General features: G+C 39.7%; 1 protein-coding gene across 7 annotated transcripts in view; it reads left to right on the top strand.

The window, feature by feature from the left end:
* Positions 1-16408, top strand: part of rcor1 (REST corepressor 1) — a 132238-nt gene extending 115830 nt beyond the window's left edge. For 2 of the 7 annotated variants that reach the window (XM_078234079.1, XM_078234075.1), the window contains 4 exons: positions 2658-2735; positions 8217-8274; positions 8376-8605; positions 14120-16408. In XM_078234079.1, coding sequence (XP_078090205.1) covers positions 2658-2735; positions 8217-8274; positions 8376-8605; positions 14120-14161 — 408 coding nt within the window. In that variant the 3' untranslated portion in view covers positions 14162-16408. Of the gene's footprint in view, positions 1-2657; positions 2736-8216; positions 8275-8375; positions 8654-14119 lie in introns of all 7 variants that reach the window. The other 5 variants (XM_078234080.1, XM_078234076.1, XM_078234081.1 and 2 more) reach the window with 3 other exon arrangements.
* The last annotated feature ends 10557 nt before the right edge of the window (positions 16409-26965 follow it).

The following is a 26965-nucleotide window of genomic DNA, read 5'->3' as shown; positions in this document are numbered from 1 at the left end:
AGGAAGACTGACCCTGCGGAACTCCACTACAAAACTTTCTCCTGCCTGAAAAACATCCATTAACCACAGCCCACTGTTTGCTGTCACTCATTTAATTTCATATACATGTTGCTACTTTTCCTTTAATTCTATGAGTTGTATCTGCCACGTCTGTTATGTGGCACTATGAAATGCATTTTGGAAGTCCATGTACAACTCTCGCTATTACCTTCTCAAAAGAATTTCAAACTAGTTAAACACAATTTTCTTTAAGAAATCCATGCAGGCTTTCCTTAATTAACCCATTTTTATCAATGTCCCTTATTATTGTTTCCAGGAGTTGCCCCACCACTGAATTGAAATTGATTAGTCTGTATTTGCTGGACTTATCATTGCACCCTCTCTTGAACAAGGATGGAACGTTTGTAATTCTCCAATCATCCGGCACCACCCGAGTCCAAGAAAAATTAAGACCAGTGTCTCCACAATTTCCACTTCTGCATCCAAGGACACTGGTGGTGGTCTTTCCAATATTAAGCATTGATAGTCTCTCCTTTATCAATTTCAAACTTTTCTAGTGTCTGAATTATCTTCTCTTTCACTATGGTCTGATTAAAAGCATCTTCCTTAATAAAGCCAAATGAAAGGTATTCATTTAATACCTCTGCCTTCTGTCTCCTTGCGTAAACCTGCTTTAAGTTTTGCACCTGTCTGTAATTTCCTTGCAATTTTGAACGTCTACATCTTTCTCAATAGTTGGTGGCTGACGGACTTCACCAAGCAATGTAATTGCAGTTTGTTTATTCCTTAACTCAAGCCAAATAGATTTGCCTTTGACCACTGTGGGACATCCTCTTGCTCCAGCACTGCAATAGTTTCTTAACCAAAACTGCCATCCCTCCCCCTTTTCTACCTTTCTACCTTCCTGTCTTTTCAGCATGCCTTGTACCCAGGAATATTTAACATCAAGCCCTCCCCTTCTTTGAGCCAGGTCTTTGTTATAGCCACAACTTCATGTTTCCACATGGCAATCTGTGCCTTTAAGTCACCAATCTTTCTTGTCACACTCCATATATTTGCATACATGCACAGTGACGTTGACTTAGACTGTATTACTTTCTCCCTTACCTCACCACACCTGTTAACTTGCTATTCCCTATCTAGTGCCAACTAACTCTCCCAGAATGCTATGCACCTCTGCTTCTTCTCTGATGTCTTCTGGTTCCCATACTTCTTCCAAATTAGTTTAAACCCTCCTAACGTTGTGAACCCAAACCCAGCCTAATGTATGAAATGACATTTAAATTTCATGAATTAAAGAGCAGAAATATTTAACAACAACATTTGTGCGCCCCTCCAGCAGTGTAGTCAAACAAGAAAAGGGTGATTTGCAACTGGACCAAAATTCTGGATAGGACATAACATGCCAAACATCAATCTCTTTTTGGAAGTGTCAGGCACTCCCATGAGCAATCTTGTGTATCCTTAAGTCATTGGCTCTGAATGTCTTGTATTTACAATTGTACAATGCAGAACTCAAGTGTATAATAATGGAACCCCTGCCCCCGTCACCTGAAATATCAATATCATTGACATGTATTTCTTCAATCTCTGAGGTGAGACTTGTGTGGAATCATTAAGTTGCTTAATTTCAAGATTAGGTGATTATAAAGAGCAATAGTTATGATCAAGTTTACTTGGTCAGTCAATGTATGTTACAGTAACAACATAAAAATGATGTGCACATCACACTACTTGGCTTCAGTGGGTCATTTCGTTTGATTTAAACAGACAGCTCTGAATTTTACCTTTGAGCATGTCTTTTCTGATATCTTACTGCTTCAACTGTAGCTTCTGTTGCAAAGGCTTTTTAAATGCCTGACCTTCTGTTAATTTCCTGAATATTTAATCACAAGACCAAAAACAGTGGGTGTCAGGTATTCATCCATTATGGAAATAAACCACCAAGTTGCTTATTTCCTCAAAGATTGTAAGTAATGTTAAGTCAAGTGCATTGTCATTTCATTGTTATTATACACTGTTCTTGTAAAATGCATTTAAAATAACCATCTTAAAGTAACTGTGTCCTAAGTTTGTTCAGTCGAAAAATGATCAAAAGTTGTGAATCTTGTACAACCCATGAAGCTCTCTGGCGTGATGTCCAGTGTAAGCTGAATTCATTGAATGATCCAGCACAGAAGGAGGCCATTTGACTCATCATGCCTGTGCTCTCAGCTGGGAGAGAATTATATGTGCTATCTTCCCTGCTCTAAAATTAGATTGAAGAAAAATAGCTGCTGTTCACACCACTGATTTACCATCCAGCAAACTCTGCACAAAAGTGTTTGCTTGTGATGTCAATCAAGTGCAACAGAGTAATCTTAGGCTCTAATGCCCATTAAAATCAAATGGGCTGCCAGCACTTCCTGTTTAGGTTTGCATGTGAAGAATGACGTGGTGCCGTAGAGTATGAGGTATCCTTGGAAATGTCCACTAGTAAGGAGTTGATGCTTTCAGAATATAAGGAAGGGAGAATATAGTCATGCTTTGTCTGTCTCCTGCTAATGGGAGAGTAAGTTTTGTGGCAGAGTTTGAAATACATAAATCATCTTAGTCTGTCTTTGACAGTTTCATCAGTGACTCTATGTTTACTGGGTCATTAAAATCTAATATTCTAGATCCAAAATGTGAAACAGATAAATGGTGCTCTCAAACAAAAATTAGACGGTGGGATAGAGGAATTCAAGCCACCTGAGGTAAGGAACTATTCACCTTAATAAATAAAATTGGGGTGTGATATATATTGTCTTTGGTGTCTGTGCCCAACACACTGATCTTTTAATAACAGTAAAGTCCATTTTTTTATTCTAAATTATCTGAATACGGAGTGGGTTTATGGCACTTCTTAACTTGCAAATAGGCAGTGCCACATATTGTATAATACCCCATGACATCTGCCTTTGTTTCAGTTAATATTATCCTGTTAGATTTTTTTTCCTTATCACAAAACGTTTGGCACAAAGTTTCATGATTACTTCAGATAAGTTAGTACTGCCGGTAATACTTAGGCTAAGATTGCACAGTATCCTGTACCTAAATGTTCTTCATGGCGAACAATGTATTATAAAGCAATCATCTAGTGCCGTGATTCCCAACTAGTGTGCCATGACACATTTGGTGTGTTGTGAAGGCCCCCCAAGGTGCTGCTAAATGAGATTCAAAATGATTCAAAATTCACGTAAATTGAAACTAACCTTCCTCTTCAGCTTGGTGGTCAGCATCCCCAAGGCCCAACAAACCTCGAGCCTCCCACGTGTGCACCAGCTGGGAAAGGGCTGCACATATGCAGTTCATATTATTTTTACGTTGGTAATCTGAACCATACACGTGCCAACTGGGAAAGGGTCACACTTGCACGAGTTTGGTTTTTTACGTTGGTCAGGCCCATGCACATGGGCGCAATCAATGTTTTTTTTAAAAATCCGAACCGCATATGTGTGGCCCTTGCCAGGTGGCGCACACGTGGGAGGCATAATATTCCTCGGAACTTGGAGATGCCGACCACTGAACTGAAGACAAAGGCTCCATGCGCCGGTGCAAAATCCCTGAGAGAAGTTCCCAGTGAGGGAAGAAGACAGTGGTAGAAAAAGGGAACCAATAAAACTAAGAAAAGGAGAAATAGCCTCCAAGTGGGCTTGGAAGAAGTCCTAGCTGTGGTAGAGACCCCAAAATAGGCCCTGAAGAGCCGAAAACGCAACCGAATGTTGGTTAACTCCGTGTTGCGGTGCGTTGGGGCAAGGAGGCACAGTAGTGTTCTGCTTGGCATTACCGAAGAGCTAAAATTATGTTTGTGAATTGATGCTTGAGGGTGTTTATTGTGTGTTTGACCACATTTGCCATGGGTAAGTTCTTGAAGAGCGAAGAATCTCACTCTGAATCTGATGTGACGAAATGAACAGAAGTGCAGGAGAAAAAAGCAAAGTTTGTACACAGACAGTAGAGTGACAGCTATTTGGCCTTCGGATTTTTGTGGACTGATGATGCTTCTTGCCCTGTCCCAGAATGCCTGATTTGCAGCGAGAAGCTGTCAAAGATTACAGTGGTACCAAGTCAGTTGAGGCACCTTTTCAATACAAAACATCATTCACTCACCAGCAAGGGTATACAGTACTTCAAACACCTGAGAGAACAAAACATATTATGTGCAGGAGGCAAGTTACCTGGTGGCTGAGCTCATTGTGAAATTGAAGAAGCCACACACCATTGCTGAAACCCTTATTCTGCCAGCATAAAAAATTATTGAGAGTAATGCTAAGCTGATTCTGTGAAAGAAATCAACAAAGTTGCTCTTTCTGATAATGCAATCAAACGGCATATTGTCAAAATATCAGTTGATATTTTGGGAGAAATTATGACTCCACAAGTATTAGTGGGCACTGCCAGTGCTCAGCCAATGTCAGGTATGTTGATGGGGATTCTATCAAAGTGAATATCATCTTTTGCAAAGAATTGCCTGGTCATTCGACTGGAGAGGAAATCCTTTGTGTCACAACTGCTTCTCCGGAGGAAACCATCTCAACTGGATCAAGTGCAAAAGCATCTGCACTGACGGAACAACTTCCATGACAGGAAAAGTCAAAAGATTCATGAGTTAGGTGAAATAACAGAATCCTGATCTCCAGGTCAGCCACTGTATCCTGCACCTTGAAGCCCTTGTTGCCAAAACAATGCCATCTGAGTTAACTGCAGTATTAGACCAAACAATGAAAATTGAGTTATGGGAAGTCAAGTCCTTTGAAATCACATTTAGAGTTCATTTATATATTATTGCCACATGTAGACTTACATCAACACTGCAATGAAGTTACTGTGAAAATCCCCTAATCACCACACTCTGGCACCTGTTCGGGTACACTGAGGGAATTTAGCATGGCCAATGCACCTAACCAGCACATCTTTCGGATTGTGGGAAGAAACTGGAGCACCCGGAGGAAACCCACGCAGACACGGGGAGAACGTGTAAACTTCACACAGTGACCAAGACGGGAATTGAGCCCGGGTCCCTGGTGCTGTGATGCAGCAGTGCTAACCACTGTGCTGCCCTTGTTTATTATAATCGCGTTTGTTTATTATTTTGTATGAAAATGGAAACCAAGTACTAAGGTTTACTCGTGCATATAGAAGTGCAATGGCTGTCTCGGGGAAAGGTCCCCTCATGTTTATGAGCTCCCTAACGTGTTGAAAGCATTTTCAGCTCTACATGAATTGCCACACATTTAATATGTGATGATTCTTGGTGTGCAAAGCTTGAATATCTTTAAGATATAATCAGCCATCTGAATGAGCTGTATGTTAAAATAGAGGGGAAAGCGAGAACATTCTGATTGTCGCATATAAACTTCAAGGTTTCAGATCAAAACTGGCCCTTGAGCAGGAAAAAATGGCAAGTGAGTCGATTGAGATGTTCAAACTGGCATCAGCAAATCCTGCTGGCAAAAGCACACTCCATTTCATCACACATCTTAAAAGTCTCCAAGAGAAGTTTGAATGCTACTTCTGCCCCAAGAACATGGAAGACTTTGACTGCATGTTATCCATTTAGTTCACTTTCTCTTGAATCATCAAATAAATTGTCATTAAAAGAACAAGAGGAATTCGCAGAGCTCAGGATGGATCGTACACTGAAATTGACGTTTGCAGAGGTGTGTCTGAATATATTTTGTTGGTTATGGGACATGGATATCCATCTATTTCATATGTACTATAACAGTACTCATCATTTCTCTCATCCTGCCTGTGTGATTTGGCATTCTTAAAACTGGTCTATTTAAAACTAAAGAGTGGAGCAAGACCTGTGAGCTGCCCTGTCATCAGTTCCTTCCCGGATCAAGAGGTTTTGCTCACAGAGGCAGGCCCAGATGTCACAATAATGTCAGTAAGATGCTGCTCACAGTATTTCCTTCAATTATGAACTTTCACATTGAGAAATGCAGATTTCTTTAATGGGAAACACTTAAATTGTGTGCATTTGCAAGAAGGAGTATTGTACTTTATGTACAACTGGTAATCAGCCTTTCATTGTAAACTACTGAAACCAATGAAAACTATGTTTTCATGAGGTTTTAGAGATAAAAGACTTTTGCTAGAGGACAGTTCAGTTGGAGAAAATAGGTGTGCCTCAACATTCTTTTTGAAATATAAAGGTGTGCCATGACACACAGGTTGGAAACCGCTTCTCGAGTGTCTTGCCATTTTGACAGTAGTGACAGCTGTGAACTTTGTAGAGTGATGCATTCATCTACAAGGAAACTATGTTCAGGAAAAGTCTACAATGGAGTATTCCATCTCTTGCATACAAACAACAAGCAGGAGTAGGCCATTCAGCCTCCCAAACCTGCTCCACCAATTAATATGATCATGGCTGATCTGAAGTAACCTCAAATCTGCAGCCCAGCTTGGAAAACAGAGCTATTTATGTTGCTTTTATTTCTCAAAAGGTATTGCACTGAAAACAACTCTGCACTTGTATAGCAGTTTAAACTTGGAACTTCAACCACTTTTTTGTGAAAGTGATTTCTGCTTTTGCTCCTTAATGGCCAAACTCTAATTTTAGAACTATGTATCTCATTCTTGATTTCCCATCACAAAAAAACTATCCCCTCGAATCTTTTTAACATTTTGAACACCTTGATCAAATCACTCCTCAGTCTACTGTACTTGAGAATACAACTCAAGCTTATGCAACCTGTGCTCATAATTTAATCCCCTAAACCTGGCATTATTATGCGGGACCTGTGCTGCCTCTGCTCTAAAATCAGTATATCCTTTTGGAGGTGCATCACCCAAAACTGAATGCAGCCTTTCAGATAGCATCCAACCAAGGTACTATTGCAATAATATTCCTCCCATTGATTTCCAGCCCCCTTGTGATAAAAGTCAATTTGATTACTTGTTGCACCTCTTTATAAGCTTTTGATTATTTGCATATCTGGAGTCCTGAACCTCTTTGTTCCTCTACAGTTTCTTGTATTTCACCATTTAGAAAATTCAGATTGGTCAAAATGGATGTCCTAACACTAGCCCACGTTGAACTCTATTTTTGTGTGGTTTTGCCCACTCACTTTAATCTTTGTATATCTATTTTGGAACTTGTTACTCCCATCTGCATCACTTGCTGTTCCCCTTAACCTACTGTCATCTGCAAACTGTCTGACCTTTCATCCAAGTCATTACTAAATATGGGGAAAAGTTGAGCTTGGCGCTGATCCCTGGGGAACACCATTTGTTCGTTCCCATGAATCTTCCCACCCTGTCTCCTAATTCCCAATTAATTTCCAAACCAAGTCTACTTTAGTAGGCTACCTCCAATTTTATATGTATTGATTTATGAACTGTGTTTAACTTTTTTGATTGCATTATGGAAGTGTAGATAAATAACGTTCTGTAGGAATATAGTTTTGGAGAAGGAGAATCAGTATTAAGGGGTTAATTGATTTAGATTAGCTCCTGGTAGAAATGAACTGTCAGTGATAGAAGTCCAGTTTCACAAAATAAAGGAGTAGAAGTGGCTAAGTTGCACCTGTTGGAAACTTAGCAACATTTTTATGTATGCTCAGCATGTTCTTTTCTCAGAATATTAAGTTTAGGCTAGACTGGTGTGGGGAAATACATATAATTTAAAGAAAAGAGGGGACCCTGACTTGGCTGTTCATTTATTTTGCAACGTCTCAATGTATCATCCATTTGATAAGGCATGTTGCAGCATATTGTTGGGCTAATGTTGAACAGTTTACAGATTTTCAATTAGCAAGAATTGTTTAAAATATGATGTTGCATTTTAAAACAAATGATGCCTGAATTTTTTTTCATATCATTCTTACCTCTGAGTCAAAAGATTGTAGGTTCCATCCCCAGTTCACTAACTCAGGTGCAGGCTAACACTTGATTGCAACAAGTTTATCATGTTCATATCTACTGTCTTTAAGTTGAGGTATTAAAACAAGGCCCTGGCAATCTTGGTTAGATTTTAAAGATCCTGTAATATGTAAATGAGAGCAAAATGTTCTTGTACCATACTGGCCAACATCCATGCCTCAACCATCATCACTAAAATATATTAACTGATCATTTATCCTGCTTGTTGTTTGTGGCATATTGCTACACTCAAATTATTCTTTTAAAAGAAAGTAATTGATTGTGGAAGACTTTAGGATACTAAATGCAAGTTTATTCTTTAGGCAAATCAGAAAATTAATGCCCGTTGGACAACTGAAGAGCAACTACTAGCTGTGCAAGGCGAGTAAATATTCCACTTGGGTTTACCACTTAAAATGTAAAAATGTTAATTTAAATGCAGTAACTTTTTGTTGATCATAGGATTTCTTTCTCCCCCACAGCAATAAGAAAATATGGCCGGGACTTTCAAGCCATATCAGATGTAATTGGCAATAAGACAGTAGTACAAGTGAAGAACTTTTTTGTGAATTATCGCCGTCGTTTCAACCTTGAAGAGGTTCTGCAGGAATGGGAAGCAGAACATGGTAGCAGAGAAGAAAATGGAAGCATTGCTGATAAACCCCAAAACTCTCCAGATGTTGCTACTAAACTTTCTGAGGAGGACGAAGAGGCAAGTCTCCATCCTTTGCCTTGAGCATTGTTTATGAGCCTTTAAAAAGCAAGTATTCAATGAAGAATGAAAGTTTATTTTCCTACTTGTATTTCCTTTTTTTCTGCTTGGAGCACAGGTATTTACAGAAAAAATAGTTTCAGTAGTGTGATATTGCTCTCAGTTGCAGAAGTATTTGCCAAATTTTACTGGAAATATTTTATTTATACAAACTAAATATTAAACTAGTATTAAAATAAATTGGCAAGGGGTGGGCACCATTATATAGAAGTAAAAAATAGGAATAAGGTTCATAAGAGTGTTGGATACTCCTAGAGAAGAAAGTAGTAATGTATTAGATAGGAGCAGACTATGAAGAACTATGAGGAATGTAAGGACGTGTTTAGGATGGATGACTATAAATGCACAGTGTGGCGCAGAAGGTCGCTGAGCTTCAAGCACAAGTAACTGTGCAGGAATATGATGTCGTGACAATAATGGAGACGGACTTACAAACGGTGAAACTAGCTACTTTTCAGGGAAACAATGTTCAGAAAATATAAGGAAGGGAAAAATGGCAGTACTGTTGAGGGAAGTCATTGTAATGTTGAAAGAGAGGATGTCCTTGAGAGCCCAAGGACAGAATCCGTTCGGTTAGAGTTGAAAAATAAACTGGATGATTATGCTACTTGGATATTCTATAGGTCTCCAAATAGAGAGAGAGAGAGAGAGGAGGAAATCTGCAAGCAAATTGCAGAGATGCGCATGAACTGTAGAGTGGTAATATTGGGGGATTTCAATTACATGACTATCAATCAGGGTGTTAAAGGATAAGGGGGGGGAGAATTTCTGAAATGTATTCAGGAGAGCTTACTTGACTAGTATGTTCTCAGTCCAACTGGGAATCTGGTATTTCTGGATCTAGTGCTGGGATAAGAGTTGGGCCAAGGAAACCAAATGTCTGAGGGAGGACAAAAGAACAAAGAACAATACAGCACAGGAGCAGGCCCTTCGGCCCTCCAAGCCCGTGCCGCTCCCTGGTCCAACTAGACCATTCTTTTGTATCCCTCCATTCCCACTCCGTTCATATGGCTATCTAGATAAGTCTTAAACGTTCCCAGTGTGTCCGCCTCCACCACCTTGCCTGGCAGCGCATTCCAGGCCCCCACCACCCTCTGTGTAAAATATGTCCTTCTGATATCTGTGTTAAACCTCCCCCCCTTCACCTTGAACCTATGACCCCTCGTGAACGTCACCACTGACCTGGGGAAAAGCTTCCCACCGTTCACCCTATCTATGCCTTTCATAATTTTATACACTTCTATTAGGTCACCCCTCATCCTCCATCTTTCCAAGGAGAACAACCCCAGTCTACCCAATCTCTCCTCATAACTAAGCCCCTCCATACCAGGCAACATCCTGGTAAACCTCCTCTGTACTCTCTCCAAAGCTTCCACGTCCTTCTGGTAGTGTGGCGACCAGAACTGGACGCAGTATTCCAAATGCGGCCGAACCAATGTTCTATACATCTGCAACATCAGACCCCAACTTTTATACTCTATGCCCCGTCCTATAAAGGCAAGCATGCCATATGCCTCCTTCACTACCTTCTCCACCTGTGACGTCACCTTCAAGGATCTGTGGACTTGCACACCCAGGTCCCTCTGCGTATCTACACCCTTTATGGTTCTGCCATTTATCGTATAGCTCCTCCCTACATTATTTCTACCAAAATGCATCACTTCGCATTTATCAGGATTGAACTCCATCTGCCATTTCTTTGCCCAAATTTCCAGCCTATCTATATCCTTCTGTAGCTTCTGACAATGCTCCTCACTATCTGCAAGTCCTGCCAATTTTGTGTCGTCCGCAAACTTACTGATCACCCCAGTTACACCTTCTTCCAGATCGTTTATATAAATCACAAACAGCAGAGGTCCCAATACAGAGCCCTGCGGAACACCACTAGTCACAGGCCTCCAGTCGGAAAAAGATCCTTCCACTACCACCCTCTGTCTTCTGTGACCAAGCCAGTTCTCCACCCATCTAGCCACCTCCCCCTTTATCCCATAAGATCCAAGGACATTTGAGTAAGATTGATCACCATATCATGAGATTTAGATTGATAATGGCAAGCCAAATCCACGACACCTTGAATGACAAGGGAGATTGGGAATCTGATGAAACAACAAAAGGTGCATGATGCATGTCAGGTGAACTATTTAAGTGAGACACAGGCCAAATACAATAAGTTGAAAAGGAGGGGCAGTGAAGAGCAAAATAAGACTGGCAATGAAAGAGTATCAGAATAGAATGGCAGCTAACATAAAAAGGAACCCAAATATCTTAAACTGGCATGTAAATGGCAAGCGAGTAGTAAGATGTGGGGTGATCCTATTAGGGACAAAGACGATGACGTGTTTGGAGGTGCAGAGCAAAACACGAATACTTAATGAATACTTTGTATCAGTGTAGTAAGGAAGATCATCTTGACAAAATATTGGTAGAAAGAGTTGATAAAGGTGATGGATGGGGTGAAAATTGATAGGCTAGATGTACTGGAAAGGTTGGCTGTGCTTAGAGTGGATAAGTCATCTGGTCTGATAGTTTGCAGCCCAGGATGCTAAAAGAAGTGGGATTGGAGATAGTGGAAAGGCTTTCCATAATCTTTCAATCTTCTCTAGGTAAGGGGGACATACCAGAGGATTGGAGAATGTCAAATGTGACACCCTCATTGATACATACATGCCTAGTAACTACAGGCTGGTCAGTTTAAAATCAGTGGTGGGTCAGTTTTTAAAACAATCGGGGAGAAAATCAACAGGCACTCGAAGAGGTTTGAGTTAAGGAAAGTCTGCATTGATCTGTGAAAGGCAGAGCATGCTTGGCTAATCTGGTCGATGAAGTGGATGTTGATATGCGTTCTAAGAAAGCATTTGACATAAAACCGCATCAAGGGCTGATTAACAAAATTGAGGCTCATGGAATAGGCAGGTCGTTGTCAGTTTGGGTAGGTTTGGCTTAAAGATAGAAAACAGAGAGCCATGGTAGATGATTGTTTTTCCACATTGGAGGATGGGAGACAGTGTTGTTCCCCAAGGGCCAGTACTGGGCTCCCAGTTTCCTTTGATGTATCATATAAAATAGATAAATGACTTGGATGTTGGAATACAGGAAAACTTCAAACTTTTCCCACGATGAACTTGGAGATGTGGCAAGCGATGAGGATGATGCAAATCGATTGGAAGAGGACATAGATATGCTAGCAGAATGGGCCGATGAAGTAAATGGAATTTAACACAAGTGTGAGGATGGCAGAGAGAGTAGTTAGCAAAGCATGAGAGACTTGGGCTTCATAAATAAAGGTATTGAGTACAAAAGAAGGTAAATAATGCTGAACCTGTAAAAAGCTCTGATTAGACCTCAACTAGGGAATTGCGTGCAGTCCTGCACATCATACTTTTGGAAGGATATATAGGGATGAGGGATTTTGCCTCCAAAGAAGGTTCGAGAAGCTGGAGTTCTTGGCATTAAGGAGGTTGAAGGGAGATTTGACTAGAATATCCAAGATTATGATAGGTTTAGATAAGGCAGAGAAAGAAAAACTTTTATGTTGGATATGTGGCACAGAAGCAGGCCATTCAGCCCCACCAGTCAATGCCAGTATTTATTCTTGACTTGAGCCTTTTCCCAAGTTTGCTCATCTAAATCTGCCATTGTAACCAACTGTTCGGTCCTCATTCATATGCTTGTCTGGTTTCCTCTTAAATGTATCTGTGCTATTCACTCCAATCACCCTGTGGCAGCGGGTTCCATATTCTCACCACTCTTTGGGATGAAGCGATCTTTTCTTATTTCCTATTGGTTTTCTTAGTGACTGTCTTATTTTAATGGCCTCTGGTTATGCTCTACCCCAGAGGAGGAAACATTCTCTCTGTATCCACTCTCAAAACATTTCATAATCTTAAAGACCTCTATTAAGATCACCCCGCTGCTGCCTTTCTCTAACGAGTCACCTAATTAACTTGCTGTGTAGCTGCCACAAGCAGGCAGCTTGTTTATCACTGACTGACAGAAAACTAAACAAAACTAGAAGTTGATAAATGCAAAACTAGACTAGATTTTAGAAAGTGATCAACCTTTAAAGTTCCCTCACTCACCAAATGCCCCAACTTAAGTAGTCTGTCAAGCTGGACGTTGCTACTTCTGTTTCCATTTTACAATCTTGCAGATTGAATTCAACAATTTTAGCTTATTGCCATAGCCTTTTTTTTCCCAACAAGAAGTGCTGGTAATGATTGTGCTGTGGCTATTTATAGCTCCTCTAAGACCATGTTTTGTTTCCTTTCTTGTCCCCTTCCCTTTTATCTTGCACTATCATCCTTTTTGTCATTTAACCACTGTTGCCTTCTATTTCAAAGACCTTTCCTTTTGTTCTTTGCTCCTGTCCCCTTTTCCTTTCCCCTCTGCTTACTTAAAAATAATAAAAGAAGCACTAAGTTAACAAGTACAGTAAACAATTAACAAGGCAAATGATATATTGATCTTTTAATGTAAAGGGATTGGAGTAAAAGAATAAGAAAGCCTTGCTACAGGTGCACAGGGTTTTGGTGTGTCCACACCTGGATACTATGTGTAGTTTTGGTCTCCATATATAAGGAAGAATATATTTGCATTGGAGATGTTACAGCAAAGGTTCACTAGATTGGTTCCTGGGATCAGAGGGTTGTCCTATCATTTTGAACTGAGATGAGAAATTTCTTCACTCAAAGATCACTGTGAATCTTTGGAATTCTCTATCTTAGAAGGTTGTGGATTTTCTGTTATTTCAATGTTTAGGGCTGAGACCAATTTTTGGTGTCTCCAGGGATCAAATGATATGGGGAGTGGGTGGGAAAGTGAAGTTAAGGCCTGATGATCAACCACGATCATCGTGAATGTGGAGCAAGTTTGAGGGGCAGTATGGTTCTCCCCTCCCATCTTTTACAGGAATGTTCTTAAAATTGTTGTTAGATTTGTCCAGTTCTGATATTAAGGTCTTAAACCTGAGTATTAACTCTATTTTTCTCTCCTCACAGATGTTGCCTGACCTGAATATTTCCATCCTCTGTAGTATTTTGCCTTTGTACACTATGATTACAACATGACATATGATTATGTAGGTAATCAGATTAGGGCTGGTCGATATGGCTATGATACCCCTGGCCCAGTGATCAAAAAGCCTAAAATAGAACTGGAAATTCTCAGCAGGCCTGGAAGCCTATGTGGAGGGTGAACACAGTTAACATTTCAGTTCCATGACCTATTGTCAGAGCTGAAACAATGGAGAAATGTTCCAACAAGAGGTCATCAACTTGAAGCATAACTGTTATCGGGTTTCTGATGCAGTAAGCCACTAAAAGCTGTCAGAACTTTTAATGTAGATCTTAAAATTTGTGTCATTTCTGAAATTCTTTACATGTAACCTTTTTAAAATATTGTTGTGTCATTTCTGAAATTCTTTACATGTAACCTTTTTAAAACAATATTTTTCAGGCTCCTTCTGTGCTCGATGTAAGATATCATTCTGCATCATGAGTGATGTGCAGTAGGTGATCTGAACAAGCTATGTTGACTACTGTTTAGTCCAGGTCATCCAACGATGCCAAACTTCAACCAACCACCTCCACAAACTCACCAGGACCAGCTAGCTTAACACCAAAAAAGCTACAATGTTCACAAATGGACGCTTCTGCCTTACCCTGCCTCTGCCACCAGAACAGCTTCCACTATTCACAGAAGTCATAGAGAAACCTTTGATTTGACATTCTGCTTCAAAAAAATGGAAATTCACAAAAATGCTTGTGAATGTCTATTGTCTTCGCTTAACCAGTTCATGACTAATGTCTCCAGGGCATTAATAATTTGTATATTTTTGGAACTGTGACTGCCATCAGATGCATCTTTACTTTCCTCACAGATGTTTTATGATTTAATGTGAATGCCATGATTGTATAACATATAACTGGCATACAGGAAATGGACGTCTGAACTGTCTCTAAATTATTGGGTACTTAAAACTGTATTTTGGACTGTGTATTGTAGACTTTAAACATACCTCCCAGTCTGAGGAAACTTGAAGGTAAAATAGGGCCTTTTATTAGCATATTCATGAAAAGAAAAATTGGATCTGTTTTTATTTAAGTTGCATCTTTTTTTGCTGTACAGTATTTTAGAGTAGTACGTCCACATCAAGTATGGAGAGACATTTTACTTGAATATTGCAGTTATTGGATTGAAACTGATCATATTCAGGTACTAAACTGTGGCACAGCTGAACTGTTGAACTCGTTGCATAATCTGTTGTGCTAACCACATGGAGTTCTTGCTTATTTAGCATGGTATGGGTTAAGCACAACATGCTATACAGACCCGTTGGGTTCATTAAAGTCATTTGAGTCTATGCATGTTTCTGTGTAAGAATGGGTGTTTACAATTTCTACATTAATATTTACCTGAAATTCAAATCCTTATTAGTCCTTTCTGGGAGTAATATCCCAGCATTTAGAATTTTCTAAATTAAGTTTGTTAAATTTGCTTTATGGGTTGCTGCTGATATATGTAGTGATGTTTGCCAGAATTTCAAAAAAATATAAGGATTTAGTTTGCAATAAATTGGGCATGTTTTTTATATAGCCTCTTGATGTGCTCAATAGGATGATGTTCTTTTTAAAAAAAAGTCAGTGTGTTTATATTGCAGATTTATATTTTATTGCCTGTTACTGCTAATTTTAACTGAGATAATTATGTGACAATTTCTAAGGTTTTGAGCATATTATACCATGGTTCCACATTGAGAAATGGTAATATTACAATACTGCTTTGAATATTGTGAGGATTCTTGTTAAATTTTTAAGAAGCGTTATTATTTCAACATTGCATCCTTGCAGCCAAGAAATGTGGAAGGGATGTAAATCATAGAATAGAAAAGGAACAAAGTGAAAAATGGGAAAATTGTAAATGCCACTTGTGGAAAATTGTACTTCTAACTTCTCAAAATGCACACAAGTTTTGCTGCAGTAAAACAGCATTGACATTTTTTCAGGAGAGTTAACCTTTTAAATCCCTCTATTTTTCTAAGATTAAACTTGTAAAAATGCTGGAAGATTCTGCCACATGACCTTTTCTGCTTGTGAAGATTGGAACAGTAATATGACAGCCATAACTGTAAATACAGATTAGCCGACTAATCATGTTTTATTGATTGGGAGCAAAAAGAATTGTGAAGCATTTGATCTCTAATGGAAAATTGGTCAGAAAATCTACATCTACTTGAAATAAGTACTTGGGGTAAAAAATACAAACCAAATTGCACTGTGGAATAATGTGTACACATTAGGTACTTGGACAATTGCTGTACTGCAAACCATGTTAGATAAAACAAAATTCTGCACTGCAAGTTGTGAAAATACTTGTTTCCAAAACAGAACATACAGCAACGCATTAACTAAAGTGGAAGCACATACAGTAATGCATTAACTAAAGTGGAAGCAATTGATCAAATTCTGTGGGGGGGAAAATCATTTTTAAATGTGGGCAGATTGTAAGGACAGAGTGCTTTGTGTGCTGAGAAGTTTGAGGAACAAATGGTCACCTCACAAGAAGCAGCATTGTTTTTAGAAATTCTGTTTGTTTCACCTTTAAATTTGAAACCCAAGTGGCTGTTTAATTTTAAACAAGCTTACAATGGTTGTTTTTATTCTTTCTAGATTAACTTCTTTCTGACTTGACAGCCAACTAAAGTAACATGAAAAGAATGATTGCAGATAAATAAACTATTGTTTGAAACAAAGTCTCTCATTATGACCAGATTTATTAAATCTTTACATCCGTGTGCAAAAAAATCTTTAAAAGGTCTGAAAAGCTGATAAGTGAAACCGTGGAAATATCTTTCTTAGTAAGAATATGCTGTCAATAGGAATTGGATCAATGACTTTTCAAAAGTGGAAATTTTATTCAGATTTAATTCAGTTTGATTTCAATACACCTTAAGTAATCCGAGCAACTCTAAAACTGTGATCAGGAGTACTAACTCTGTAATATCCCAATCCATTGTGATAACTGAAGTTCCAAGAGATTTCTAATCTGAAAAGACTAGAGCCCTATTTTCCTATTCCAGGCACAAATGTATTTTCAGAAGCTCATCAGAAACAGCATGACTAAACACTTGGTCAGGCATCAGCTGATCAAAGAGAATCACTCTAAATGACTATCAAGAAGGCATTTGATAAGGAAATACACAAGCTTATTAGCAAAAATGAGAATATTCGGATTTGGAGGTAATTTTGGGAAATAGGTTGATAATTGGATATATCTCTTGTGTTCGGTATCAAAGTTTGCCTTATACCTCTCCTGTCAGGTACCTTGGGATGTTTTATGTAAAAAGGTGCTATATAAATTCAAATTGTTGTTTGGGAGGTAGGAATGGGGGATAAAGTCAGTGTTCTTTGACCAGATGGATTCTTTTTAGGCAAAGGAATCAAAGGTTATTGGGAATAGATGGGAATGTAAAACTTGAAGCACAAATAGATAAGCCACGATCGTATCAAATGGCAGAACTGGCTCGAGGGGCTGCATGGCCTACTTCTGTTCCTATTTTGTATGTTTGTGTACGTTCATCTAATAGATGGTGATTCCCAGGACTCTGTCCTTGGATCTCAGCTTTTCTTCTGTAAAGGATAGAGGATTGTGTATCCAAATGTGCAATTAGCTTAAGGCAGGAGACAGATTTAAACAGATTGAACTTCATCTGCCAGTGTTTAGTTAGGAGCTGTTGAAGAACAATGGGATTTAGGTCTCCATGTACACCAAGCTTTTGCACAGCTAATATTGGAATGTTGGCCTTTTACTCAGGGGTTGTAATACAAAAATTAAGTATTGTTCACCTATGTGAAGTAAGCATTGTATTCAATATTGGGCATTAAACTTTGGAGAAGCTACTGGCCCTTGGTGTGGGTAAAAAGATCGTTTCACCAAAATGATACCAGGGTTTAAAGGATTAAATTAAATGCTGGGTGTATAAACATGACTTTGTATGACCTTGAGTTTACAAGATTGGGCGATTTGATCCAGGTGTTTAAAATGACACAGGGATTTGATAGAACGGCAACAGAGAAACAGCGAACGCAGAATTAGAGGGTGTAATTTTAGTCAGCTAAAACATTTCAGAGTGAAGTCAGCAATCATTTTTCACATAAGAGGATAACAAAAGCCCAAAACTCTCTTCCACTCCACCCTGTCTCCTTCCACAACCGCTGAGGCTGCTGGTTGAATTGAATTTTACAAGATGGAGAGTGATTTTTGGTTGGGAAGGTTTATCTATATTTTGATCTGCACTGCTTGCTTCTAGGTTAGGGGTTATCAAGGATGTATTTTGTGAAATGGTCAGGATATTCTGCAAAATCCAGCAACTCTAAAAGCTCTTCTGTTCCTTGAGGGAGCCGTATTAAAGTGTCTCATTCCAAAAGCACATTTACCTACTGAATAATTTTGTCTTGCACGATATCAAGTGTTAAAACTATGTGCGATTGGGAGAAGACGCCCTTTGTATTCACTGTAAGCAGCCATTATTGAGCTAACTTTATTTTCACCTTCCCAACAGAGGGCAGCAGGGAGGGTGCACTACACTTTCTCTCTACTTAAAAACTTATAATTTTACATTTTTGTGTGTATGTACCTAAATTCCCAGAATATAATACAACTAAACGTGTATGCAGATTAAATCTGACGGACTAATTACTTGTCACCTTGTTCAATTGTTCGCCAATATGTTCATTAGCATTGTACGGTGTTCATTTATTTGGACTTAATGTTACAATACAGGTGGACGCTTGTATGCAGCAGTGTCCCCCTCAACTGACCAAAGACAGATGTGTTTTAAAAGAAAAATGGTTTAACGTCGCCTCTCACCAATTTGTGTAACTCTCAAGAACAGAGAAATGCCAGGTTTCCTTGAGTTTTAAAAAAGGATGAATAGCATGCAAAATTAATCCACAACAGCAATAACACACACAGGTAATTACAAAAGAGGTAACGTGCTTTGGCCTTCTTTGGTCCACTGAAGAAATAGAGATTGGAGATTTATGGGAATGAAGTCAGTGGCTTATTGCTTGTTTGACTGTGCTAACCCCAGAGTCCTGTCTCAGGTAAGAGGCCGTGGCACTCTCTGCAAAGTTATTTCACATCAGGATTATTGTCCACCTGCTTTTGCATGTTCAGACTCTTGCTCAGTTCATGTCACTGTTCAGTTCACTTGCTCAGTTCATGTCTTCTGACACGCTGGTTCCAAATGAATGAGAGAACGGTGGTGCAGGGGATTGGAGAAATTTGCATTTATTTTTAAGATTTGAACAGAACTATTTGTAACTAATAAAATTGCAATTTTGTAAGGTTTTATCTGAAATAAATTGTTGTCCTCTGAATTCTAATGACCAGTTATATTTAGTTCATGGTGAACAGGTTTGCTGGGCATCACTTGCTGTTTGCTCGCTCTCTTAAGACCAGTGTGGATTTTGGGCCGTTTTAAACAAAAAAGTTAACCAATTTAACTGAACAGTCAGGTCAATTTCCAGATCTATCCGAATCTTTTTCTCTCTCTTTAAATGCAACACGTTTTGTTGATTTTAATTTGAGTCATGGTTTGTATGTTAAAAGCAAATTACTGCGGATGCTGGAATCTGAAACCAAAAAGAAAACGCTGGAAAATCTCAGCAGGTCTGGCAGCATCTGTAAGAAGAGAAAAGAGCTGACGTTTCGAGTCCAGATGACCCTTTGTCACAAAGGGTCATCTGGACTCGAAACGTCAGCTTTTTTCTCTCCTTACAGATGCTGCCAGACCTGCTGAGATTTTCCAGCGTTTTCTCTTATGGTTTGTGATGTTTCCTCTTTCTCCTCAATCATGGCCTTGTTAAATTCAATTATTCTTAATTTAAGACAGGTAAAAAATATGTAAATAAATATAATTTGAGATTTGTTGCTGGTTGGCCTTTCCAAATCTTTTGAATGGCGGGGGGGGAAGGGTGATGGCCTAGTTGTATTATCACTAGACTATTATTCCAAAACCACAGCAATGTGGTCGACTCTCAACTGCCCTCCAAGGGCAACGAGGGATGGGCAATAAATGCTGGACAACCAGCGATGTCCATGTCCCACAAATGAATGATTTTAAAAAAGCAAGTATCTGCATGGAACCTATCAAAAATCTCCATGGAGATGAGACACCAGGTAGCCCCACCCCTTGTATATGATTGGCAATTAATTCAGCTGTGCACCATGGAATTATTTTATTGAAGTGAACTGTGTTACTGAAAAGGTTGACAACCACTGCTCTAATGTTCTGCTAAATGTTTATCCCTCAGACAACATTAAAAACAGACTAACTGATCGTTCTTATTACTGTGGTCGAAAATCTCCTTCCTCATTAGTGACTGATTTTCCAGTGCTGCTGAAAGTGAATGAAGTTTTGGCTGGAACGCCAAATTTTCCGTTCTCGCTCACAACAGGTCCTGCCACGGACAAGACCAGAGAATCCCGCCCTGTGTGTGATATTGCTGTCTGTATAACTGGCTGCAACATTTGCCTGCAAAATTGAACATCTAAATTAAGTTGTTGGCTGTCAAGTGATTTCTATTACTAAAGCTGCCTCTGGATCGGTTTCCTCTTTCATATCAAATATGTCTTTATCCATCAACATTGACTCTTAAAATTGCCAAATCTACTTATGGCATGTAAATGCTTGCACATCTAAGGAAGCCCCATAACCTCTTCCATTGTTGGATACAATGCAAGAAATGAATGATTTTCTCTTGCCATCCTCCACCTTGATCTCTACGGTAACCTTACTCGTACTTAAATTTCACTTCTACTATGAAGGTCAGTACTGCACTGAACTTCCCTCTATTCTTTAAAAGATTCATGTGTTCCATGCTAAATTCACCTGCTTCCTACAGTTTTACAGCAAGGCTTATTACACCATCTCCATCTATTGGCAGGGCTTGAAAACTGGAGGTTCATTGCTCCCTCAATCTTGGTATTATCTAATCACCTGGTTTTACCTCTTCCGATAAGCTAAAATAGACAAATTTTCCTAATACTGAGATGGCCAAGGAGCTTCTATGGAGAGAGAAATAGAGTTCAGGTCAATGACCTTTCAGCAGAACTGGGAAAAGTATAAAACTCTCTCCACAGATGTTGCCTGACCTGCTGAGTGTTTCCAGCATTTTCTGAATGTATTTCTCCAAGCTGTTTTTAGGAAGTAACGAATCTCTTAAACAACCTGTGGTTTGTATTCATATAATTTGATCCAGAAATTGTTCCGTCATCTCGCAAACAAAATATTTGGTGTTTTGCTTAGCAATGTCATTTTTGGGTATTTCCTAGAAATATTTACATTTTTTCGTGCCCATGACTGCAACTCTGCTGTTTCTCTTGAGCATTGTGCAGTAATCACCAAGCCAGGCAATCGTTTTCACAGTGGCTAAATGGAGCTCTCTCAGCCCTCTGCGGAGTTTTGTCATGGGGCAGTCTTTAATGATGTGAGTCAAATGATTGAGCTGCACCACAGCTGCAGTCTGGGTTCCCTGTAAGTCCCCACTTGTGCCAATTTACTGCACAAAGGCCTTAGAGTGGAAATAGTTGAGTGCCCAGTGTTGGTGTGGCAGGTTGAAGTCGGGCGGACAGACTGGGATCTGTCATGAGGAAGTGGTTTTTAATGGTGGCATGTTGGTTCCATTCCTGCTGCCACAACGCCTCTGCTTTTATTCCTTGGCACGGTCATCTTAGCCATGATGGCAGGCAAGCAGCAGGTGGATTGGCAAGGTCTTTGTGTAGTGGCAGACTTGGGTTGATGTAAACCTTATCTAGGAAGTTTCTTGTTGCAATCTCCCTCCTTTATGTGAAGAGGTGGAATGTTGCTCAAGACTGGGAGCCAGGTGAGTTTAGTAGTTCGGAGGATATCCAGAATGATGCGCATTGTTGTGTTGAGCTGGAGATCTACAAGCCTGGTGTGAGTTGAGTTGTATTATACTGGTGAACAGTACTCGGCAGTCGAGCAGACAATGGCAAGTGCTGAGCTCCTTAAGGTTAATACTTCGCTGGATATAAACACAAATATATTCCCAACAAAGGGGGAAATCTAGAACATTTACATTTTAGACCAGGCAATAATCAATTCTGACCACCAGATCTGGGCACTATTAGTGAGCTGGTTGAACAGGCAAGGCTTTAGATCATCATTAGAATATTTTGTTTCACAAAGCATAGTTCAAACGTGCAACATAAATGCATGTCATTTGGAAAATATCAGGATAGGTTGATGAAGAGCGGTGATATTGAAGAACATCATAAAGGGATTGAAGGCAGTCAAATGAGGTCTGTAGATGTGGCAAATAGTCATTTGGTTTTTCAGAACTTGAGTATTGCTGAGAAGAGAGATGCTGTTGAAGCTTTTCAGCATTCGCTCATCAGGACAAACACGAGAGGGCCAGTTTTTTTTTAAAGTAAGAATTTATACTGCATGAGAAAAGAGGTTCTGATGGTTGATGTGGTAAAAATGAAAATGCAAAAAAAACCATAAATGAAAGAGATCTAAGGCAGAGCAAACTTTGAAACAGGGTGGTACGATGGCACAGTGGTTAGCACTGCTGCCTCACAGCGCCAGGGACCTGGGTTTGATTCCCGGTTTGGGTCACTGTCTGGAGTTTGCACCACCACCTCGTGTCTGCGTGGGTTTCCTCCGGGTGCTCCTGTTTCCTCCCACAGTCCGAAAGACGTGCAGGTTAGGTGCATCGGCCATGCTAAATTCTCCCTCGGTGTACCCAAACAGGCGCCGGAGTGTGGTGACTAGGGGATTTTCACAGTAACGTCATTGCAGTGTTAATGTAAGCCGCCTTGTGATTTAAATAATTTAATTTGTGCAGGACTCAAGTTGAAATGACATGAATGAAGTTCAGGTCGGTTCTGCCCCCTGCCCCCTGTCATCAGTTAAGTTATTGTAGAATGTGGTGAGGATTTCTTGGGCTTTGAATTGATTAATTGTGTTCCCAAGGGTTTTCAACAGTTGCTGCAATCAGTGTTACTGTTTGTGGCTTGTAATAACATGCCTACCCCACCTAGATGATCTGCTTATTTGAAACGAACATAAAATTATGGAGGACTTCATCAATTGAATTTACTAACATCTCATTTGGAGCATCACTGGGACATTTCCACCTCGCCCAAAATACAGAATTCTGGATATCTTGGCCTCAACTACATACAGCATTAACCACATATCAGCAAGATTTCTGACCATACCCAGGCCATTTTCTTTCTTTATCCTATGCACAATCCAGGCCTTGAATTACAACTTTTCCAATTATAAAGCAGCCATTATGTAACCTTTTTCACCTCTTTAGGAAGTGCTTCGCTTTTCTACTGCACAAACGCTCAAACTTCCTTTTGAATCCAGCCTCAACGACTTAATTTGAAAAGGATTAGTTTTATGTGCAGACTCCACTAAATGTCAGTTGTAGGCACTGAATACCTACATGATTCATTACTCTAATGTTCATTTACTACTATTGAATTTCCATCCAGTTTAGGAGATTATAATCCTGTATTTCTACTCTGCCTTGCATCATATTTGAAATGTTTCTTTTGAAAAATAACCTTAGTATGCATGTCTGGCATTTACAAGTGTGAATGCATTCACAGGTGGAGGCCTGGAATGCACTGCCAAGCAAGGTGATTGAGGCAGACACGCTGGGATCGTTTACGATTTATCTAGATAGCCACGTGAACAGACTGGGAATAGAGGTATACAAAAGAATGGTCTAGTTGGGCACATGAGCGGCGCAGGCTTGGAGGGCCGAAGGGCCTGTTCCTGTGCTGTATTGTTCTTTGTTCTTTGATTAACATTTCCAACATATGGCACCATGGTATGTTGAAATGTGGGTTTACTGTTTTAGCACACCAAGCAATTCAGTGTGGCTGGCAGGGCCCGATGGGCAAAGTCAGCTGTGTCAACTAACTATTAGACTTGGGAATAGGTGTAAAAGATGTTGGACTTTTATAAAACTAGTAGGTAGGTAGTTTTTATAAAGTAATAATCGGTTTAAGTACATGCTACTGATATGTGTTAACTTGCTGGATAATTACTGATGGCCTATCTAAGACCATGGGAAAGAAAGCAGAAAATGCTGGAAATATTTGAGGTCTGGCAGCATCTGTGGAGAGAGAAATATTTTGCACTTGAGGTTGATGACCTTTCTTCAGTCCTTCGGCCTTCTAGCTCGCTCTTGGCTATGCCTACTGTAAGCAGCAGGTTCACAAAAGGCACAAGGGCTCTGGAAAACAAATGATACAGTATAATGTACCAGTGTGATCAGTTACTGACAGAAGATGAGCCACAGCATTGGTGTTTCTCACTCTATATGTTCCTTCAATTTTGCAATAGCTCAAGATGATTATTCTGCTTACACGGGTGAGACCAAAATCACATCTAACCCCTTTTTCAAAAGGGCTGCATCCCTAACATTCAGAAGTTGACTCACACCCCCATTATCTTTTGGGGTGAAACCAGACTGAAACATTAAAGTTGTTCCATTTTCAGGAACCAAATGAACATACGGAACAATCGTTATGATTGGACTCAAATACTTGCTATTACTTGTCTTTGCATAATGATGGAAGGTAGTGGATGTGTCATACTTCTTTTGACTTTGAACAAAAGCTCTGATTACCCATCTGCTTTCTAGTTGTCTTGGGTTTTGAGTCATTGGTACTCAATCTTGTTCTACAAGCTGAATATAACTGAATTGCTGTGCCTGTGTTGTAGACCTGTTTTCACCACCAAAGAAGAGGACCCATGCCAGAGTGTTCGGGACCAGTGACTTGATAACAAAATAGCTGAGAGGTGTTCATTAATTAAACAGACTGGCCAATAAATTGCTCATTATTTTAGTCTTTGGGGAAAGAGTTTTTAATCCCTTCTTCGATAGCATCTTCATCCTCATTTTTTTTCAATCTAGAGTGAATATATTTTGCTTTGAAACAATTAAATGTAAATTCTTCATATAAAACCAAAATGTTTCCGATTATTCCTCTCACTTGCAAAGCTGGCCTTAATCTCAGTGCTTTTAATTCTCCTGAACTGCAGAAGGCCATAAGCTTCCAAGGAACCTACTTAAGATGTCCAATCCTGCATTTCATATGTCAGACCTTTTGTATTAACTGCAGTGCCACATGCTCTATGGCAGATCATGCCTAAACCATCCAGTAGACTCAGGGTTGCCTGTGAGACCCTATGCTTGGACTACCAGCTTTGTCTTAGGATAGTGCCTGGATGAAGTCCTATAATTTTGCCATGGGGTTTCTCTGTTTTGACACTAACCAAAACAGTTGTGCCCAATGCATAGCCTTGCCCCCAGAAAGGCATGTGGCAATTGTTGGCCCCGCTGAAGTATGTGTAAGTATAACACACATGCCTATTCAATACTGCATGAGGAATAGATGTAAATTGCCCTGAACACCCTATGCCCAACTGTGTGATTGAACACTAGCTAAGAATTTGGTGCATTTAAAAAAAAATCAATGAGGTAAGCCAGGGGGTGTTGTGCCGTGCTTTCTCTGAGCCTACAGTGTGGTCAAGTAATTGCATCTCCTCAATTTTCTGCCTGCTCTCAGCCAGTTATCTAGAGCTCCTTGGAATAGGTAACCCCTCGTATCATATGATGCATGAAGCCTACTTGACAGATCCTTCTGCATGGTCAGACTTGGATGGAAATGACCAGCCATGCACCATGTTGCCGGTAGCCTATTTTCCCTGAACACCTTGGCATTCATGTCATTACTTATCAAATGACATGTACAGGCATTGTGGATGACCATAGTTCCAGGGCTTGACCTAATTGGCTTCACATACTTGCTTTTTGCTTATGTGGCCCCTCGTCTCATCCGAGGTAGATTAAGTTTATCAATGAATTTGGTCTCCCAACTCACCAACTGTCTGACCAACTTCATGTGGTGTTTTGAAGAGGTGTCGCATCATCATTTGACAGAGAAAGCCAAATGACATAGTACAATCCGGACTTCTGAAAGGTCTTTGCTTACAATAACAAAAAAGGTACTTGATAAAATGAGCTCATAAGGATTTGAAACAAAAGTGGATTAGTAAGTCAGTAGTAAACCAGCCTCCCATCCATTGACTCTGTCGACACTCCCCACTGTCTTAGCAAAGCAGCCGGCATAATTAAGGACCCCACGCACCCCAGACATACTCTCATTCACCTTCTTCCGTCGAGGAACAAAATACAAAAGTCTGAGGTCACTTACCAACCAACTCCAGAACAGCTCCTTCCCTGCTTCCAATAGACTTTTGAATGGACCTACCTCGCATTAAGTTAATCTTTCTCTACACCCTAGCGATAACTGTAACACTACATTCTGCACTCTTGTTTCCTTCTCTCTGAACAGTATGCTTTATCTGAACACCATGCAAGAAACAATACTTTTCACTGTATGCTAATACATGTGACAAATCAATTCAAAGTAGCTAAAAGAACTTTAGGTCCAAATGAGTGAAAGTGTTGAATGACGTGTCTTAGGTCAGTGCTGGGAACCACCTTCATCTGGGTATACATAAATAATGTAGATTTACAATCTCAATGTAATAATGTGGATTTGAGACAACCACAGTCTTATAAAGGAATTTTGATAGGAGTGTGAACATTTACTAATCAGCAGCAAATGAAAGGCAATAGACAAATGCAAGATACCAAATATTGGAAATTGAAAAGAGGTGAATGCATAAAATAGAACTTGACGTGAAAAATTGAAGGAGGTGTAGGATCGAGTTTTCCTACGTTGCAGCAGTGACTACATTTTTGCATTGCTTTGCGACAGCCAATGATTGTGAAAAGTTTGCTTTGCAAACCTTTGTAGAATCTAGATGCTTGCTTATGTTTAAACAACAAGGCAATTACAGTAAACAAAGGAAACAGGGTGCTGGGTGATACTGCTGCATCAGTGAATCGTAAATCTCCAGAAGTGATGCTGAAGCTATACAATGCTTGTCAGCCCACATCTGAAATATCATGTCACTATGACATAAGACAACCATTCAGGACACAGTGACATTGCTGCAGAGAACAGCAATAAAGCTGGTAGCAGTATTAGAGGAATGAGCCATAAAGCATGATTAGAAAAGTCAGGGCTCTTCAATTTTGAAAATATGTGTCATGGATGATGTTATGGAGCCGTGTAAAAACATTTAATTTTGTGCACCCACAATAATGATTTTCATTCATACCATCGGAACACCGGACTCCATTCAGAAACAGATAACTGCTCTGAGTGAAATGAAAT

Source organism: Mustelus asterias, chromosome 18 (genome assembly GCF_964213995.1).
Source record: "Mustelus asterias chromosome 18, sMusAst1.hap1.1, whole genome shotgun sequence".
Lineage (NCBI taxonomy): Eukaryota > Metazoa > Chordata > Chondrichthyes > Carcharhiniformes > Triakidae > Mustelus > Mustelus asterias.
The sequence above is the reverse complement of the archived record's forward strand: the minus strand, read 5'-3'. Positions and strand labels throughout refer to the sequence as shown.